We start from the raw sequence: 19,923 nt of genomic DNA on the forward strand, positions 1-19,923 counted from the left end.
ACAAACACAGTTTGAATTATGATATTTTTCAATAAAAAATATCTAATAACGAACAACTCCACGCCGTTACCAAAAATAATGCGTCGCGCCCTAAAATTGTCGCTTCGACCTGCGCAGTTACGCGGTTTAAAGAGAAGAAACCTCACATAATTCACCGTGATCCCACGTATACAAGCATTCAGACCGAAAAATATTATCTCCTGTAATGATTTCTTGTGTTATTTTGCTTCTAAACGAGTATATAATCTGATAGAAGATTTTTTCAAAATATCCCAATGTTATATTGGATTTATGGTAACGAAACCAACTTCTCATTATTAAAAAAAAGCATACCTATATATTGTTACCAGATGATTTGGCCTCTTAATTCACTTTTATTACTTTAGATACTTGAAAAATCTTACAAAACTTCTACCAAGCAATGTCCACTGAACTGTAGAGACGACATTTAAAGTGAATTATCGGTTTTTTGATTGTCAGGTTTAGGAAAAAGTTCGAAAGAATGCTTTAATTATTCGCTCCTGGAATAATAATAACGAAAGTTTGAGAGTCTCCTTTGCTCGAAATATAAACCTTGTTATTATAATCTAACATATGGAGTGTTATCTAAGGTCAATCCTAGGTGAAATAATTATTACACAAATTAAGATTATTTTCATCTAATATAAGGAGTATGGAAATAATTTAAACTCAACCAGAAATAATTGCGACGCTTTCATAATGGGTTGATAAAAAATTATGCGAACCTGTGCATTGTATTTTACATACATGTACTTAAGATTCTGCCATTTAAAGTGCAATTGCAGATGTATTAAGAACTGACAAAGACTGATTAACAATAAATATAAAAAAATTTATAATATTATTTGTCAGTTAAGCGATTGTAACGATAACTTTGTAAATAATTCAACGCCTTCATACACAATTAGGTATGAAAATAATTTAAGGTAATGCTAAACCAAACTCCGCAAAATTGTTACGACAGAGCTTTCAAGGTCTACAAAAAATGTAAATGTTAACCATTCAACAAACTTACAACGTTATAGGCTTAATGTTCCAGCATTGTATAAAAACAGTGAGAATAATTGTACTTAACTCTTTATCCCTTAATACTTTTATCTCATTCACTATTGTTATGGTAACTCAGACCTGTTTGTATTTCCATTGTACAAATCCTTTTATTTTATACAAAGCTTTGGAAACTCATTACTCTTTCTTGTAAAAAAAGACATAAAGCGTAATGTGAAAAAGATAGTAAACATCAAATAATGTTGAGATGATAAGTCATTCTATAGTATTTTTTATATACTTTTGTGAGATGTATTAAAATATATATAACGGACAAAATAGGAATTTAACTGTTTGATGGACCCTTAAAAATAATTGGTAATTTAAGTAATGGATTGAATGGCCCAACCATTGTTATATTTAATATCTGAAGCAATCTAACTTTATCAATTTTTTATATAACTATCAACTCCTATCTACTTATTTATAATTATATCAATTTCTTACAAATATTAAATGTAAATACATATATAGTAATTATATTTACTAATGTATCTTGGCTATTACTCATAAAAATATATTTGATTAGTTTTTCATAATAAATAAAGACGCCTTGAGTATAAATATTCAAAGATTTAATTTAATATTTCGAAGTAATAAATGAAACGAAATGAAATTAAATTTTTAATGAAGGTAAATCCAGCTACTATTTAATTCAATATGTATATAAAATGATTAGAATTAGATGATTTTGTATAATATATTAATAATTTAGAAGTTTTTAAATAAATCGCTTTGAATTGTAACCGTTATCACGGGCAGATGAGATATGAATATCTGTCAGTCAATACCACTGGTAAACCACCGAAATTGTATGGGTTACCTATAGGTATAGGATTATAATCCATAAACAAGATATTCCCTTACGCCCAATTGTAAGCCAGATTGACTCACCATCTTATAGACTGGCTAAATTTCTTTCAAAGATATTATCACCACTACGAGTCCTCACAAAGTCACTAGTTAGGGATTCCTACCAGTTTTTCAATGATATAAAACACCAACACCTAAAATTGACAGACAATGACAGTATGGTCAGTTTCGATGTACAGTCATTATTCACTAGTCTACCTGTTCTTGACTGCATCGAGATTGTAAGAGATCCTTTAACTTATTAAAGGATAACAATTTGCCTATTGAATATGCATACCTTTTAAAGCATTGCCTAACGTCTGGCTACCTCATGTGGAAGGATAAATTCTACATACAAGTAGATGGAGTCGCAATGGTTTCACCGGTCTCCCCCGTTGTCGCCGATATATTCATGGAGGACTTCGACGCGCGAGCCCTTTGCTCTCCTCTAATAAAACCTTTAATATATAAACGGTATGTAGATGACACCTTCACAATATTAAAAAAAATAGAACATCTGCTTTTCTTAACCACCTTAATTCTATCAATAGCAAGATTCAGTTTACTATAGAATTGGAGGCAAATAATTCTTTAGCTTTCCTTGATATACTTGTCGTTAGGAATCCTGATAATACTTTGGGACATACTGTTTATAGGAAACCCACACATACGGATAGGTATCTCAATGGAAACTTACACCGCCATCCTATCCAGTTAGCTACTGTTGGCAAATCTTTGTTACAGAGAGCCCAACACCTTTGTGATGCTGACCACCTAGAGGCCGAAATGCAGCATGTAAAACATGCTCTCACCACCAACAACCTCCCCGTGCCTCGCCAGCATCGCAAGAACCACTTGAAGCCACCCGCAGTTGAGCGATAACCTGCAATATTACCATATGTTAAGGGAGTTACTGACAGAATAGGCAACACCTTGAAGAAGGTTTCGATCAAGACTATTTACAAACCACATAAGAAAGTGAGCCAATTCTTGAGACCGATCAAGCGGATGTATACAAACTCGATTGGGATTGTGGTGTTTCATACATTGGACAAACGAAGAGAAGCATCGGTACAAGGGTGAAGGAACACATCTCAGACATCAAACATAGGCGCGCGTCGAAGTTTGCAGTGTGTGAACACACAATGGACAAACCAGGCTACTACTTTCGGTATGGTAAACCACAAATCCTCGCTCGTAAAGACAAGTATATACCGAGGTTAATTCGCGAGGCAATTGAAATTAAAAAACATTCCAATGTCAATAGAGAAGATAGCTAAAATCTACCAAACACCCTGGACCCCCTTCTTAAAAATATAAAATCCTATGTCCGTGACCACACCGCAGGACCTCGCGTCGCCGTAAGGGCATTCTGCCGGCATCCAGAGCGGTATGCCAGAAAATCAAGAAATCGATGGCGGTAGATCATAAATAACAAGGACCGACTGACAAACATTCACATCTAGTCTGCCCGTGATCACGGTTGCTGAAAAGTAACCAAAACTTAAAATAATAAAAATCGCGTAATATATTCGAAATATATTAGTTTCATTTAAATGAATAAAACTCGCGAAAGTCTTAGATCTCATTTTATAATTTTTATTTTGAGTATCGGAACGTGAAGCTTGTCTTATCATTTGTCAATTGTCAAATGTTAAATGTCAGAGTGACAGAGTTAAAACCGCAAAGTATTAAATATTATTGTTGATGGTAATTAAAATGGAGACCTACGATAAAATTTACAAATCAATTTGTCGTTTGTGTTTAAACTATAGCGTCAGTGAAAAAATGGTGCCTTTAATTGATAGTAAGAATGAAGACGGTCTCAGCGTATACGGAAAAGCGGTCCTTAGGTTCGCTAAAATATCCATTGACAAGCAAGATTGTTTACCGATTGCTATGTGTATAAAATGCTTGCAATTACTTAAACAAGCGATATTTTTTAAATTCATGTGTGAATCGAATAACTCCTGCCTTAATAAATTAATATCCACTGACGATTATAAACAAAAGATAGTTGAGTACACAATGTTAAGGTTTTATTTCCCAAATGAAAATTTAAATACTAAAAAGCGTGTGCGTAAAAAAGAACAACAACTAAAAAAACCATCGGAAAAGACGAGAAATGAAGTGACTCTTACTAGTGGAAAAAACAATAATGATTTGAAATCTGTACAAGACCGCCTCCATAGTGTGCAAATTGAAAGTGATTGTGAAGAAAATGTGTTAGAAAAAATGGAAAATCTAATAGACTCTAATGTGTGTGATACTATAGAGTTACGGAAACCATTAAAGAGGAAATTGAGAAGGAAAAAATTGGAAAACAAGAGACGAAGAATGCTTCTTATACAACAGAGAATATCGCAGAAAAATACACAAGTTGGAAATTTAGTTTGTGGTATATGTAATAAAGTATTAGCAAACCAACACACATACGACCATCATATGCAACGTCACAACGGATGTAGGTGAGAAAACTTTGCTCTTTCAATGAAATCCTCAATAGAGCGAAACATAATGTTATATTGATGTTATAAAATTTGTATTTAGCTAAAATATTTATTGTAAAACCAAATTTGCTCTAAATGGTATCAAATTATTTTAAATATAACAATATGCGGATTCATGATAACTGTTATAAAGTTTTTAATGACAGGGTGGATAGCTACATGTTATTAATGCAATGTATATTTTACATTTTCTCTTGAAATAGTTTGCGATAATGACATTCATTTGCTATAGTACTATATTGTAGGTTTATAAGACATCTTATTTATATATATATATATATATATATATATATATATATATATATACTAATACCGAACCATAGAATCATTGCTGTCTCTAAATACGAAATAACACTTTTAATGTGTTAAACAATTTTGTTTCATACATAAAAGTAGAATTGACTTATTATAATAAAGCATTTTTTTTTTACATATGTTTTAATATATTAGTGCTAATTATTTAAAAAGAGAATACCAATATCAATGTGTATAAAATGCTTTTCTGAATAAAAATTTTCCAAGGAAAATTTAATTATTTATAAATTAAATTATGCATAAATTTGATCACTGAATTTAAAATTTAATGTGTTAATAATATTCAAATTGTTTTGAGTAGAAGTACAACAAGTAATGAGTGCTGCACTGTAATTGTAAGGGTTGTAAACACTTTCCTTCATGTAGTAATTTATACAGCCCAGATGTAAGAAGATATATGCCCTTTAAGAAATTAATCATAAAATTTCCCATCTTGTGCATTGTGAATTTCTTTAGCTTAATCTTAATTAATCTTATGATATTTTTATATAGACTGAAATTAAAGTATTTAAGGCAGTATAATATCATCAAATATAGAAAATCAAAGGAGTCCTTACACAAACAACCCGTATATATATTATATATTATCTGTTATTTCGGCAGGTATATTTGCGAGCATTGCGGCAAAGGATTCCCAGTGAAGACTGAACTCCAAATTCACCAAGTTTCTAAGCACGGGACCGGTCCATATTTACAATGTTCGCATTGTCCTTTCAAAGCCCCCAGGAAATTCGATTTAATAGAACACGAAAGAATCCATTCAGGCGAACGGCCCTATACTTGCGAGAAGTGCGGATTAACATTCCGCAGGCGTGGTATATGGAAGAAACACCTAATATATCACACGGAAAAGAAAATACAATGTCCACGGTGTCCCAAAAAGTTTTTCCAGCGCAGCGAAATGTTGGCCCATGCTAATAACGTACACGATAGAGTTTACGTATATTTATGCAGCAAGTGTGGTGCGACGTACGCCAAAACTGCTACAGTTAGGCGACATATGACCGAAAGGCATGGTATTCCGCGTGAGATGCAAGGTAAAGTTGTGAGAATTAATAAGGCTGCTGGTCTTCAGGAACAATAAACAAAAATAGTGATCATAAAATGTATACAAAAATCATAATGTATACATCGTAAGAACTGACCATATATAACACTTACGCCCAAAAAAAGTATTTAGTAACTGATGTGAATATTTTTTTTACATCTTTTTGTACGTTAGACTTTTTTTGCTCATTTTCTTTCAATTATTATCCCCTTAAACATACAGACAAAAATTTCATGGTACTTTTTGCTATAGTTTCGTTTTTAACTGGGCTATTTTTATTAAGAGATTAACTCGAGGGCTGTCAAATCTTAAAATTCCTATTACAACATCGTCTCCGAAATCTGAATTTGCAATAATTTCGTGCTATTTTAAAATATGAAACAAATTTAGGAATTTTCACCAGAGTTATTCAAAGTTAAAAATTACAACACACTTTTAGATTTCGTGGGAACTTCCTCATTGCGGACAAGTACTATATTTATCCTAGTGGTCTCAAAACAAAAAGTATCTGATAAAAGTATAAATGGGTACTTGTTTTGTATTTAAAACGAAATTATGATGTCCGAACGAATAAATTTCTAAATATTTAGTCCAAATATATATTTGTCGTGCTTGTGTCAATAATGTGATGAAGAAAAGCTGAAAAAAATTGAGATTTTGTTATCATTTCGAATTTTGTAAAGAATTTGTTTCAATTTGTAAAAATCAGCAAATAAACAAATCAAATTTGTAAAATACAATGAAACGGGTCGTGAAGTCCTTCAAGGTTTGAAAAAAAAAACCCTAAGTTTGTAGAAATAACGTAAAAAGTGCTTTCGCTTGACACAATTCTGATTCAAGCATCGTAATGTTATGGGCCTCGTAGTTTATTCTTATCTTAAAATAAAACTATTACTGAAATTATTTTGTGCTTTGTTTCCTTACTGTAAACAGAAAATTTTTATATTTTCCACAAAATTAACATCGTCTTCGAGATGCTATGGTCATAAAGCTATCTAGTATATTTTTTAAGAAACATTGAGTTATTTGTCCTATTTAGTCGGCAGAAACCGATTGCCATTGATTATGTTGATTTATTTTATTAAAAACAGTGTAACCTCACCCTTCAAAGGTAGACAAATCTTATTTAGTAACAAATCCTACGTAATGGATTCAGGTAGAATTCACCTTGGACCTTAACATTTTATCTTTGCAAAATTAGTACAGAGGAATAAAGCGTTTTTGACGAATACATTATTTATAGAAATTAAATCATTAGTATGAGATATTACTTTTTTAGTAATGTCTACGATATAATTAATAACCACGACCTATCTAACATATATACATAAAACATATATGTTACATGAAAAAAGATCTTCAGATACATTTACAATATGAATAAGAAACGTTTATGTAATCATTATAAAATTAAGTAATGTTTAAAAAAATACACTGACTTGGACCATACATAATTATTTTCGGATGTAAATTTGGTAAGTTCGAAACAACCCTCAATACGCTGATAGTTGTTTGTGTACCTCACTTTAAATACCTAAGTTTATGTTAAAAGGGTAAATGTTAATAATTTTGAACCAAAATTTCTAGTTCAACATTTCATATCACGTTTGAGGAGACGTTAAAGTAGGTTTTTTGTTAATAGCAGGTTTATTAAATACATTTGAGTTGTGGCTATTCCTGGCCGTTTTTGAGAAACTTAATTCTACAAAAAAATGCACAGATTTTCTTAACTTAAGCTTGTATGGTATATTAAAGGACCTTAAACTACTTATAAGTTTAAAATTTTTTGACAAATGCTCTCATAACTCAGAAGTTAGTTTTGATAAATTGAATTGAATTTTAAGCTAGAGTAAGGCTACAAATCTGAAAACTTTTAACAATGAGTGCTATATCATGTAGAATGTATTAATAGAATGTCATTGTGTTATGCTTCCATAAGTTAGTGGCATGCGAAAAATGTTGTCTAAGCAATGGTTTGGTAAAGGATTGAATACTCTAAATCAAATAAGTGAACAGACGGTCTGTAATGTGGTGGGTGAAGAAAATTCACATATCCTAGTTTTAATTTAGATGATCATTGGTTGCAGGGTTAATGAAATAATTCATATATATATTTAAATCTATCCAACAAAATTAAAAAATAAACGATATATGCAAAAAGACTTAACTGAAAAATGATTTTAAGTAGGAAAACAAAATAAATATTAAATTAAAAACAAAGTGGACTCTGCTTGTGTTAACAGACTATATTATAATATAAAAGCCTAATTTAAATACTCTCATACATTTTAACAGCAGGTTTCATCCAACTTTAATTTATAAACTGAAAGAAAATTAACGGGTAAGAACTCTTAAGGCTCTCGAAAGGAAAACAGTTTCCAATCTAAAGAATAAACTGTATATAATGTTTGAATATCTTAAGGGATTTTAGTTAAAATTCTAGCAGAACATCGTCTTTTGCATTAAACATAAACAGTCAAATGAAAAAAAAAGTTGGTCAATTTGTAAATATTTATCAAGATAAAAATAAATTTTACTTGTCTCTTAGTCAATGACGGACATTGGCATCGTTGTCCCAAGAGCACGCCACTGAGCTCTATCTTCAGTTGTTCTCTACCAAACTCTCCTCTCAACTTTACTGATATCATCGCTGATAGTTACAGGCTCTATACTTCATTCAGCGGTTCGCGGTTTTCTCTCGAGAACCATTCCGATCCAATTTTTTTGCAAAGATTCTGTGGCATTCGTGCCATGCCCACCTGGGACTTGTGACTTGATACTACTTTAATTCTGCTTTGATTACTAAAGTGTATTTATTCATACAAAAATAAAAGGTCAAAATAACTACTTTTTACAGCGGTTGTATCGTGTACGTCTTCTTATCCAAATTGCACCTCATTTACATCAGGATTTAGAGTGCATCTTATATATAACCAGATCACCACCAACTACTAGGTAATAAGCTGCTCGTGTTCTTCTTGACAGAGATTTAAATTCCGTGTATATCCTCAAAGACATCTGTCAAAGTCTTCGTTACCTGAAGACCCTAAATAATTAATCTACGCTCTGGGCACTGGTAAACACTGATGTTTACAAAATAGTTTTGTGCCAGTGTCTATCAATCACACAGCAATTACCAAAACTTGTACATTCCACTGAAGCTACTGATGTGATCATTTTAGGAGACTTCAAAAGCTTCTGTTAGACCTTACTTCCTCTACTGGTTAAGCCGTATGGAACATTCGCCTGTACGAAGAAGGAGTAACCGATACGGTTCGATTCTCTCGTTTTATCAAAATTCACATTTTGAATACATCAATCGCCTACTACCTTATTAACCTGACTACAGCAGTCAGTCTTATATGATAGAGGTTTTACTTATTAAAAACTGGTGTTCATTATTCGGGATGTTTTGAAGAGAACAAATCTGGTATCTGGTATATGGATGGTATTCCAGCCATGACGCAAAAACTTGTGTATCCGAAAATTATCTTGTTCTGAAATTATTGTCATTTGTAATTGCATTTTCCAGGAAACGGTGAGGGACTACCTTCCCCTTTACGCAAGTCTTCTAGGAGACGGTTGCTTCATAAAGCATTTAGGTATATAAGGTGAAGGTCTAAGAGACTATCACAATGAATGTCGAGTCCTTGTGGTTCCACATAGAGTATATGTAAATGAAGCTGCGCTAGGTGACGAGCTCAACAATAAATTTTTAAGACAATGAGATGTGCCTGTAAATACGTATATTAATTCATTGAAATGAAACTAATATTTGTCGTCTCGTCATCTCGTCTGCCTGTTTTGACGGTTGCTGAAAAGTAAGCGAAAGGTCGGGAGTATGTAGTTTTAACAAAATAAAAAGCACGCGTAGTTTATCCGAAATATATTGGTTTCATTTAAATGAATAAAACTCGCGAAAGTCTTAGATCTCATTAAGTAAATTAATTATCAATCCATTACCACAAAAAAAATATGTATGTTTCAGTCAACTTAGGAGTAATTCAATTTTAAAAACATATCTGTCATAATAAACCGTAGTCAGGTTATATATCAATATACTTAAATGAGGAGGAAATCGAAAAAAATGCGTGTTTTTATAAGTGACACTTAAAATATTTTTACGATATAATTGGCCTCTACCAAAATATAAAATTTATCATATTGATTTTCCGTCGTTATACTGAGAATCGTAAGTTTAAAGGGTATTCAAAAATATTCGTATTTTATAAATTGAACACTCAACAATATGAACTAGTTCTCGTGCTAATGACGTGCTACAGTTACAGTTTTGAGAATCTCTGCGAAAGCTGACTAAGCCCTTAGTAAACTTCCGTTGATTGTAACAACGGATCACACAAGTTAGACAATCTGTTATCAATGTCATATAGAAAATAAAATTTGTAAGCTTTAAGGCCGTGAATGGTTAAGGAACTTCTAATCTTTTGATTGTTAGGCGTTTTGGATCAATTGTTTAGTACAGGAGAAAGAAATTTTAAGTGAGAATAATTCTTTAACAACGACCTCACTACGTTTTTTACCATACAATGCTTATTATCAACATTTAAGGAAATTATCTATTGATTGCTATTTTTGTTTTCATTTTATTTTTCGAAATATAGTAACACAGTTAAGCCCTTTCTATTATTAAATATATTTTAAGTTTATCATAAACTTTTTAATCCTGATAATTTATATAATCAGTATAGAAAAGACAAAGCAAAAATTATATTATAAATAAAAGGTTAAGATATGAAGATGGGCTGCGCGTTATGTATGTACAATATATGTAACATTCCGTATGTATTAAGTGCATTACTTGTCACTCTTAATACTAATACGGTTTTGTGAACATTTCTCATCTGCTTAATAAAGATGCGTAACCGTAAAAATGTTACAAAAGTCACTTATAACTCATTGGCTGTCAAAACGAATGGTGTGTTACGATACGTATATCTTTTAAGCACAGTAACTACAGGTAAAGTATCTTAAACTGTCTGTTTTAATGTGCAAAAGTAATAAAGTTTTGCTAGTCTATTGTAACTTTTATTTGGGTCGTCACAATTGAAATCACAACCGCTCGAAAGGGGACAAACTTTTCATACGACATAGATTTCAGATATAGTAATGCTTACAAGTGCCTTTCGTCTATGAACACTACCTAATAGGTACTGAAAGTCATTATTTACCTCTATCGTTTTGTTTCGTTTTCTGATTTTCTAATTAGGTGCCTATAGTCTTTATGGCGACAAAACTTCAACATAATACATATGTACAAGGTTTAACCGTTCGCCGATCCCTTATACCTACAACATTAAAGATAAAAAAGTATAACAAGACACTCAGTCATTCAAATATACCCATACTCGTGTGTACATACAAAATCTTCTTACGAAAATTACTCAGAGCTTATTACGTTATTACGCATATTACGTCTTGGTTATAATAAAAACTTCATATTTACATGCCAAGGCAAAATTTGACCCTAATTTAAACCGAAGTACGGTACATAATTTAAATATAAAGAATTTTATCAAGATAATCGACGTTAATATGTATAAGATGAAAAAAGGCTGTAACCCGAACTATAAATTAGAACACTTTGAACTAAGAAAGAACTATCCTGATTATAGAGTGGCTTAATAAGGAAGTCTCGTAATACGACAGCTCAGTATCACGTAGATAAAAAAAATACTGAATACGGCTTTTTAAAATCAATTTTACTTCTTACGACATTACGACATTTATAAAGATAAATTGTTACTAGTTATGTTATAATTTTTGTAATCTGTTCTTCTTTTTTATACTATATAGAATTTCGTCCAAACTGAGTCTTTAGTAAAGTCTTGAATGCCATTTTTTTATAAATTGTTACCTTCCAGAGATCGGTTAGTGATAATGTATACCGGCAACATTTAAACCCACAATAACTAAGCGTTTAACAAAACCATCTTCATAAATAAGGCACTTCTTGCAGCTTTTATGTCGCTGAAAAAGAATTTTATCGTTGGACTACGGAAGCCTTTACAAAAGAACCTCACTTTTTAGCAGTTTGCGAGAGATAACTACGTAAGAGGTTTTCTTATATTCTCATATTGACAATTCAGCAATTTACTTCACATTTATTTATTATTATAATAACAAGGTTTCCTTATGCTCCGTAATTTAATGTCAATTTTTTCTTTAATTAGTGTTTAGTTATAAGGTACTAAGGTCGTCTAGAAGGTACTATTAACTGAGTTTTTGCAGTATGCAACAAAATTATTTTGTTACGTGTTTAATTTCTTCAAGATAAATGTAACAGAAAGTTACTTACTGTTTCAGTTTCCTGTCTATTAAACGGTCATTTATTTGTTTCTGTAAAATCCATGGGTATTTGAAAACTCATAACATGACCTTGTTTGCTCATAACAAAGTTATTAATATATATTTTATATATATACAATAATTTACAGAGAATATCTGGTTAATGAGTTTGTTATATACCTAAAAGTCTGTAGTTCATTAAAACTGTAAAAGCCTGTCACAAGAAATATTCCATGTTGAAACAATAACTTAGACCTACTGCATAGACATCTATTTTTATATAACAATATAAAATTATCCTGACACAATTAATTTTTAAGTTTAAACTTTGACAAAAATGTTATTTTTATGAAATAATTTTATATAACGAACACTGGCAAAAAATATAAAATTTCATTGGTTTGATAATAACAATTTTACTATAAAATAATCTAAAGCTGTTTAGCTCGTTAAACATCTTCAAGTCGAAGAAGACGTGATCTGAACATAAAATTATGTTAAATATTGAAATGATTTATTATAGACCTCATAAATAAAAGCGATATCTCTGCCACTAAAAGACATCTGCGGAATGTTTAAGAAGGCGATTCACTTCAAATACTTAGTTATGATAAATTTTTGAAAATTAATTTGGTGTTAAATCAATATAAATTATAAAGGTTAAGATACCGCTATTATGTTGATCTGTTTTTCAATTTCTTACTCAATATAGTATTATAAAGTGAAATACTGAAAATACTATCAAGTATTTTTATACATATGATGATAAAACTGAGATTTTCGGATAAAATACGGGGTTTTTATTATTTTACAATTAAATAATCCCGAAGTTTCGATTCCTTTGCAACAACGGTGAGCAGGACAGGGACAGGACAGGACAGGGACAGATGACAAATAACAACTATACTAACTGACAGACTGTCATTTTGTCTGCACGTCCTTTACAGCAACTGTCATGGTTGACCGTGGCCACAGGCAGACGAGATGAAAATATCTGTCAGTTGGTCTTGTTATTTGTGATCTACCGCCAAAAATTTCTTAATTTCCTAGCGTACCGCTCTGGATGAATGCGGAATGCGCTCACTATGTCTTCAGTTCTTGGCGTGTGGTCACTAAAATAGGATTTTATACTTTTTATAAAGTGTTGGATAAATTTCAGCCATCTTCACTATTGAAATTTGGATGTTTTTTAATTTCAAACGCCTAGCGCTTTACTCCGGATATGTATCTTTCTTCACGAGCGAGGATCTGTGTTTTGTCAAAGCGAATGCACTGGTTTGGTTTGTCCATTGTGATAATGATAACCCTACAGTATCAAAAAAATGTTTATGAAAGTAGAAAAACAAATATACTTTGCTCGGTTTAATTGCGTAAGTTTCCATATATATATATAAGATCCTTCACCACGTATCAGCTCCATTATTATTCCATGGTTCCGTCAATAAGATGTTATACATAGATATTATGTCTATCGCACTCAGTCACTGCAGCTTGATCTTGGTTGATCTTGGCTATTACATTATTGCTTATATTTTATTCTTTCAAAGGTAGGATATAATCGATTTCTTGATTATGATATCTTGTAAAATTATGACATTAATCGAGAAATCTTGTAACGGCACTGTGGTTAGAGGGCGTCATTACGCTCAGACACTACACAATCTCCTCTCTTTGTCTATACCCAGACAGCTGAGTAAGTAAAAAAAAAAACTCTTTATAATATGTCATTAACAATTAGTTTCAGAGAAGTTGAATAATATGGAGCGATAAATTTATTTTTCTTTAACTAGTAATAATTTTGTTAAAAATCTAAAACTACACACACATATATACATATATATATCATTACAAATACAATGTTATTGTTTTCTGGCAAAATTGGCCTACCTTAGAAACAAGCCTTATAGTGGTTACCAAAGAAAAAAAATATTTGTAAGATTAGAGAAATTCTCTATTGAAACATATATATAGATATATCATTACTTTCAATATAAATACGTAGTATATAGCAGATTGAAAATTTCAAATAGATAACTAAAGAAGCAACATACTTAAAATAGTATATCCGAATAATACTAGTTTCATTTAAACGAATAAAACTCGCGAAAATCTTAGATCTCATACTTAAAATATTTCATAGGTCTTAATTTTGCCAACTTAAAAATGATAATAGTTTTATTGCGGTGACATTTTGTAATACGTACACGACTAATATGACAGTAATGTACGTCGTATCAATAACATGCATCAAAACGATCACTGAACACAATTTAAATGCAAATACGTTACATAATTTTAAATAGAAACATACTGCTGTCTACTGTAAACGGTAGAGCTTAACTGAAGTCGGTAGAGTTGAGCTTCTACAAGCTTTTTTTTTAAATAAACTGTACCATAATTATGTATAGGATGAAAATGATATAGCTATGATAGTTGTTTTTGATAAAATCGATAGTGACAGAGACATGTATACCTTTATTATATTTACTGCAAACGATGACTGAAATCGCAAAAAATAATGTAAAAAAAAGTACTCTAAAACTCAAAGTAAGAATCAAAAAATACACTTTTCTATAATATAAATAAACTGGCCAACTAGAACAGACGCTCTCTATATAGTGTTCATACATATGAATGTAGAAAAAAGGAAAAAAACAAACGAATTATAAGACTCGATAAGATAGCCTTAGTCTGAGCATTATAACAATGAAGCTGTCGTTCGTAATACTAACTTAGTAAGGATTTTGCAATGCCATCCATTCTTGATAATTGACATTTTCAAGATTCATTCCCTTAACTTTGTCAATGCATTCGACGTGCTGAAACGATTTTTGAATAATACCATTCATTCTATCAAAATCAAAAATTCACATCAAATATTTGAAGTAATCGAATATATAACCAGTCCCGGTTTATATAAAAGCTATGTAGTGTCTGTTGAGGAGCTATTAATTTCAATTCAAAAGATTTAAACAATACAATAATCTAACAATAGTAATTATAAGCATTAATCTCGTTGAACAATGACAGTCCTTGATGAAGAAGTGAGGGTGAGTTCTATTGACTACATCATATTGAACTTACCTTGAGTTCGTGTCTAAATTAATCCGAACATTTCTCTTCATTATGATTTAAATATAGTCATCAAGTTAAAGAATTTTATATCATATTAATAATAGAAATTAATTTATTTGAAATAACCATCGATCGATCAGGAGGCTTCCGAGAAGCCTAAATGGAAAAAGAATATTGAAGATAAGATGCTACTTTATCCCTGCCAAAACTTCTTCGTAACAAGCATATGATAACTTAAGCCGAGTTAATTCATAGGCTTTTAAAAGGTAACACAAAAAAGATTTGCATTTAAATAAATATGTACATTGTGAGGTCTTAATTCAAATATTTTATAGAAGAACAGTTAAATTTATTTTTGTTGCCAAATTGACTTCAATAGAATTTATAAAACTCTTCATTTAACAAAATATTAGCTGTACAATTTTTGCTGTTTAATACTAGTAGCAAAAAATGTTGTTTAACATAAACTAACAGAGGGATATTCAATTACTGGATTGATCTTTTATATAAAAAAAAAATGTTTTTATATTTAAGACCAAGTGAACGTTTTATTAATAAAAATGAATAATATTTTTCTCATCTAGTTTATAGTAATAGTGTTTTCAACTTAAAGTTGAATGTTATTTGAGATAGTATGTTTTGGTCGTAATCATTACATAGTCTGCATAACATTTTTGTAAACTACATTCTAGAAATTTGTTTCATAGTTTTTTTTTTATTAATGAAAAATTTTCAAACTAACACAGTACTCCTTATGCGATTTGAGCTTTAATTAACTAATTCGTAGAAAGACCAGTTAGGTTCTATACACGATGTTAGTTATTAAATTTCTTTCTGTATTCATTATTTTAATATAATAAATCCAAATTTATTATAATTCAATTGCGATAAAACCATTATTATGAAAATTACTGAAGAAATCTAAAAAAATTGTAATAAATTAGTTATTGACTTTTAATTGAAATCTACTTTGTTTGAATAAACCCCTGATTTATGACCGTCACAAAGTGATTCATTTTGCAATTAATTCATTTCCCGATAGAAAAGTTCATTTGCGTTTCACAGCAGCTTCCTTGGAGGTGTTATTGAGTTTATGCAGTTTAAATATTAAATATATAACATCATTGTAACATTGAAAGTGCTTTGATATTTTAAATACAAAAACAATTTTTAATTTCCATAAAAATTTCCTTGTTAAATAATTTCCTTTCAATTTCTTACTGATTAAAACAAAAGCGTCGTTTCTTTATGTACCACAAAGTGGAAATAGTTTCAGTATTATAAAATTAATCTGATGCACAAAGTATAACTTATCTTTACATACAAGGAAACTTAAATTATTTCATGTTATAATATATTTCTTCGTATTTTGGGGACGGAGAGCATATGCTCTTGAACTTATTTTTTATCCTGTATCCAGACTTAGTTTTATCAATGAAAAATATTCAAGCTTTACACTGTATTTAGGTCGGAAAACTTAGGAGTAAAAGGAAATAATTTTTGGTTTTAATACCGGGCTAAGTATATTCTACTTCACATTCACTATTCACTTCACGTTCCTAAAGAAAATTGCTATATAATTTTATTTTTTTAAATACGCACATAGAAGTTTATACTATTTGTTAACCATGACTATATAATAAGACTTAACATACATACATCTGTGCGATAGAATTTACCAGTACTTGAATTGCATGTTATGTTTTGATTGACGCTATTTCGCGGGCTGTTTTTTAATGTGTGTCTGATAATTGAAAGTTTATTAATATAAATTATTTATAAGTAATATATTCAACAATAATAAGCAAACCTTATATGTGGTGACTAGTGAAGCCCATATGTGTTAGCTTTTAGACGACTATAGATTTAGGTTGAAAATAAAAACAAAGTATACGGATTGGAATATAAAGAAAACAAAGGAGTTTGATAGAAAAGCTTTTCTAGCAGCAATTTTATGACGATTTTGTTTCAGAGACCGCCCTGATTACAGCCCACACATGCATTGCCGCTCGGAGAAATCTAAATTCTATAATAAAACATGTTTTTGTTATGAATTGCAATCCTTAGCGTTCGCAAAATCATGACCGCGGTATTTTTAATTTTTCTCAGTGATGTAATGGAATAGTTTTTACTAGATTGAAACGTTCGGAGTGATGAAAGTATACCTCGTTCAGAAATGTTGCTACAATAAACGACGTTCCTAGAGGAAGACGTATTTCTTTTTAAAAATATTTTCCCCTTTTCATGTTTATATTTTTAATTTTTATAAATTACAATCAAAACCATTTTCAATCTTTATATATATAATGTGGAAATAATATACAATAACGTTTTTTAAAGTGAACTATTAAACTAGTATTTTTTTGATTTATTTAATTAAATTTATTTAAAATATTATACGATTCAATTAATCCCTAAAATTAATTAGCGCTTTGTTAAGCGGATTTTAATCAACGAGTTTCTGTTTTAGAAGCTGATCCCGACTAATACGCAAAAACTTTATTGATAACCAAAATTTTGGTCTTATCTTAATGTTGTTTCTAATACTTTCTTAATTCATTCCATTCCCCTATTGGTTAACATTTAATTCGAGAAGCCGATCATTAAACCCTCTCTACAAGATGAATGTAGTTATTAATTTATTACGTAATAAACGGCAATTTCATTTGGAAATTGTGGTTTTTATATTTCCATTGAACAAATATAGCAACAACTGGGTTAATGACACTAAAACCTAGACCAATTTAAAAGAGCTGGGCGAACATAACCTAATAGGTCTGCCCCTGATGCGATCTCTATTAGGCATTACAATTGCCGAGAACAATGCAAAACTATCAAGCCGTGCTTAGAGTACTGTTACTTACAAAAGTTATAACAGATGGACGACGTATAACATTTTCTGTTCCTTTTTTATGACTTAAAATAAATTAAATTCCTAATTATAAAAAGCTATTAATAAGTATTTCAAAAATAGAAATGAGATAGGTTAACTTTAGATATCTTTTATCCCATTATTACATTGTTTGCTATCACACAATAAGTAACAAAGTAAACTTTTTATTTTATTTATTATTAGTTTTTGGCGTTGATTGTACCACATACTCCATCCGTTCCGGTAAAAGTAATATTTGTTACATAAATGTTATAATACATTTTGTTAGTTTTTTATTTTTTATAGTCGATGTATTTGATCGTGCATCGACCTGTTTTTTTGTGGACATTAACTTCCGATATTGTTTGATGAAATGAAAACTCATTTTGTTATGTAAAAAATTCTATTTATAAATTTAAAATTATATTTTAACCGGACCGTATGTACTATATCCAATCAAAAATTTATTCACACATGAAGTTAAAATATTTTAATTCACGCATAGAGTAGAAAAAACAATTCACATATAAAGTAACCTAAATTCTGTCAGCATTTTTCTAGATTTGTTATTACGTAATCTTTCAAGTATATTATTTATATTTATTCAATTAACTGAAACTAGTTTAATATTTTTTGTACTACATACAAATACAAAAACTTCAGTAAACAATACATAATAAGGGAGTAGAATGAGAATTTTATTAGAGACAATTAAACGAGACTTTTAACATTTTAATATTTGGATAATAGCATTTGGATTAAGGCGTGAAGTGTTATTTGGTTTAAAATAAAATATGTATTTAATATTTATTTAATTTAAGATAAAATTTATTTACGAACTGGTGTTCAATCGTTGTCAAAATAAGAGTTTTACCTTTGTGATATCACATTTGGATTGAGATCTAAAGTATTATTTTGTTTCAAATAAAATGTGTATTCAATGTTTTTTTTTCAATTATTTAAAACAAGATAAAATTTTAGTTACGGAGTTCAATTGACTGTTGTCAAATGAACAGAAATTAAAGTTGTTTAAAACTTTAAATAGATTTTGGTTAAATGTGGTAATTATCCGTATTATCTACTCGCCATGTCAGTGTCTCTGATAACGAAAATAATAAAGAAAAATAAATAAGCGTTTCCGACTTGTAAACATTAAAATAATATGGGTTAACCAAAAAATAGCGAAAGGATTACGGATCTTTAACATTAAAATTATAATTTATTTCACTGACTAAATATAAAATAAGAATATATGATACTGTTTTAGTAAATTATCGTTTTTGATTTATTATTATTTTTTGTTTTTCATTAAAAAAAATATTATTACACTAGCTTTGAGTTACACAGATTTTTTTTATCATTATTAATTATCGTTAATGTTCCGAAGACTCTGAACACAATTAACTCAGATTAAAATGAAATTTTGATCTAAAATTCAATTTGTAGTAAAACTAAGAGTTCTTATAGCAACAATATTTAGCAGGTTATTGTTCTTATAAAAAAAATCTTTATTTATTTTACATTGAGGCCTTTTTATTGTGGATGATGCGATCCCAAATATGTTGTATATCAGGTACGTCAATTCGATAAAGGAACTTAATGAGAGTTCTTGTTTTGCTATTTAATCTAACTTTGCCAGTTTGGGACAATATTGAGAGATTTCTTTGACATAAATTATTATTATACGGTTCTGTTTCCACGAGATTTTGATTAGCTGTCTCAAACAGTATGTAATATACAATGTTTCTGACATCGAATAGCTTTTATATCTGTGATTAAACATAACATGTTGCTAGTACAATAAATAAACGTATAAATGTATATTTATTTGATAGAAACATTATGATTACGTTTTGCACTGTTTCTGGATGTCTCGT

At 30.0% G+C, this 19,923-nt stretch overlaps 1 protein-coding gene across 1 annotated transcript; it reads left to right on the forward strand.

Annotated features, from left to right (window-relative positions):
- Positions 1 to 3,575: 3,575 nt before the first annotated feature.
- LOC116773645 (zinc finger protein 300-like) lies at positions 3,576 to 6,696 on the forward strand. Its single transcript, XM_032666138.2, has 2 exons — positions 3,576 to 4,388; positions 5,349 to 6,696. The coding sequence occupies exons 1-2, from the start codon at positions 3,628 to 3,630 to the stop codon at positions 5,827 to 5,829; spliced, it is 1,242 nt and encodes a 413-aa protein (XP_032522029.2). The 5' UTR covers positions 3,576 to 3,627; the 3' UTR covers positions 5,830 to 6,696.
- The last annotated feature ends 13,227 nt before the right edge of the window (positions 6,697 to 19,923 follow it).

This window comes from Danaus plexippus, assembly GCF_018135715.1.
Source record: "Danaus plexippus chromosome 22 unlocalized genomic scaffold, MEX_DaPlex mxdp_27, whole genome shotgun sequence".
Lineage (NCBI taxonomy): Eukaryota > Metazoa > Arthropoda > Insecta > Lepidoptera > Nymphalidae > Danaus > Danaus plexippus.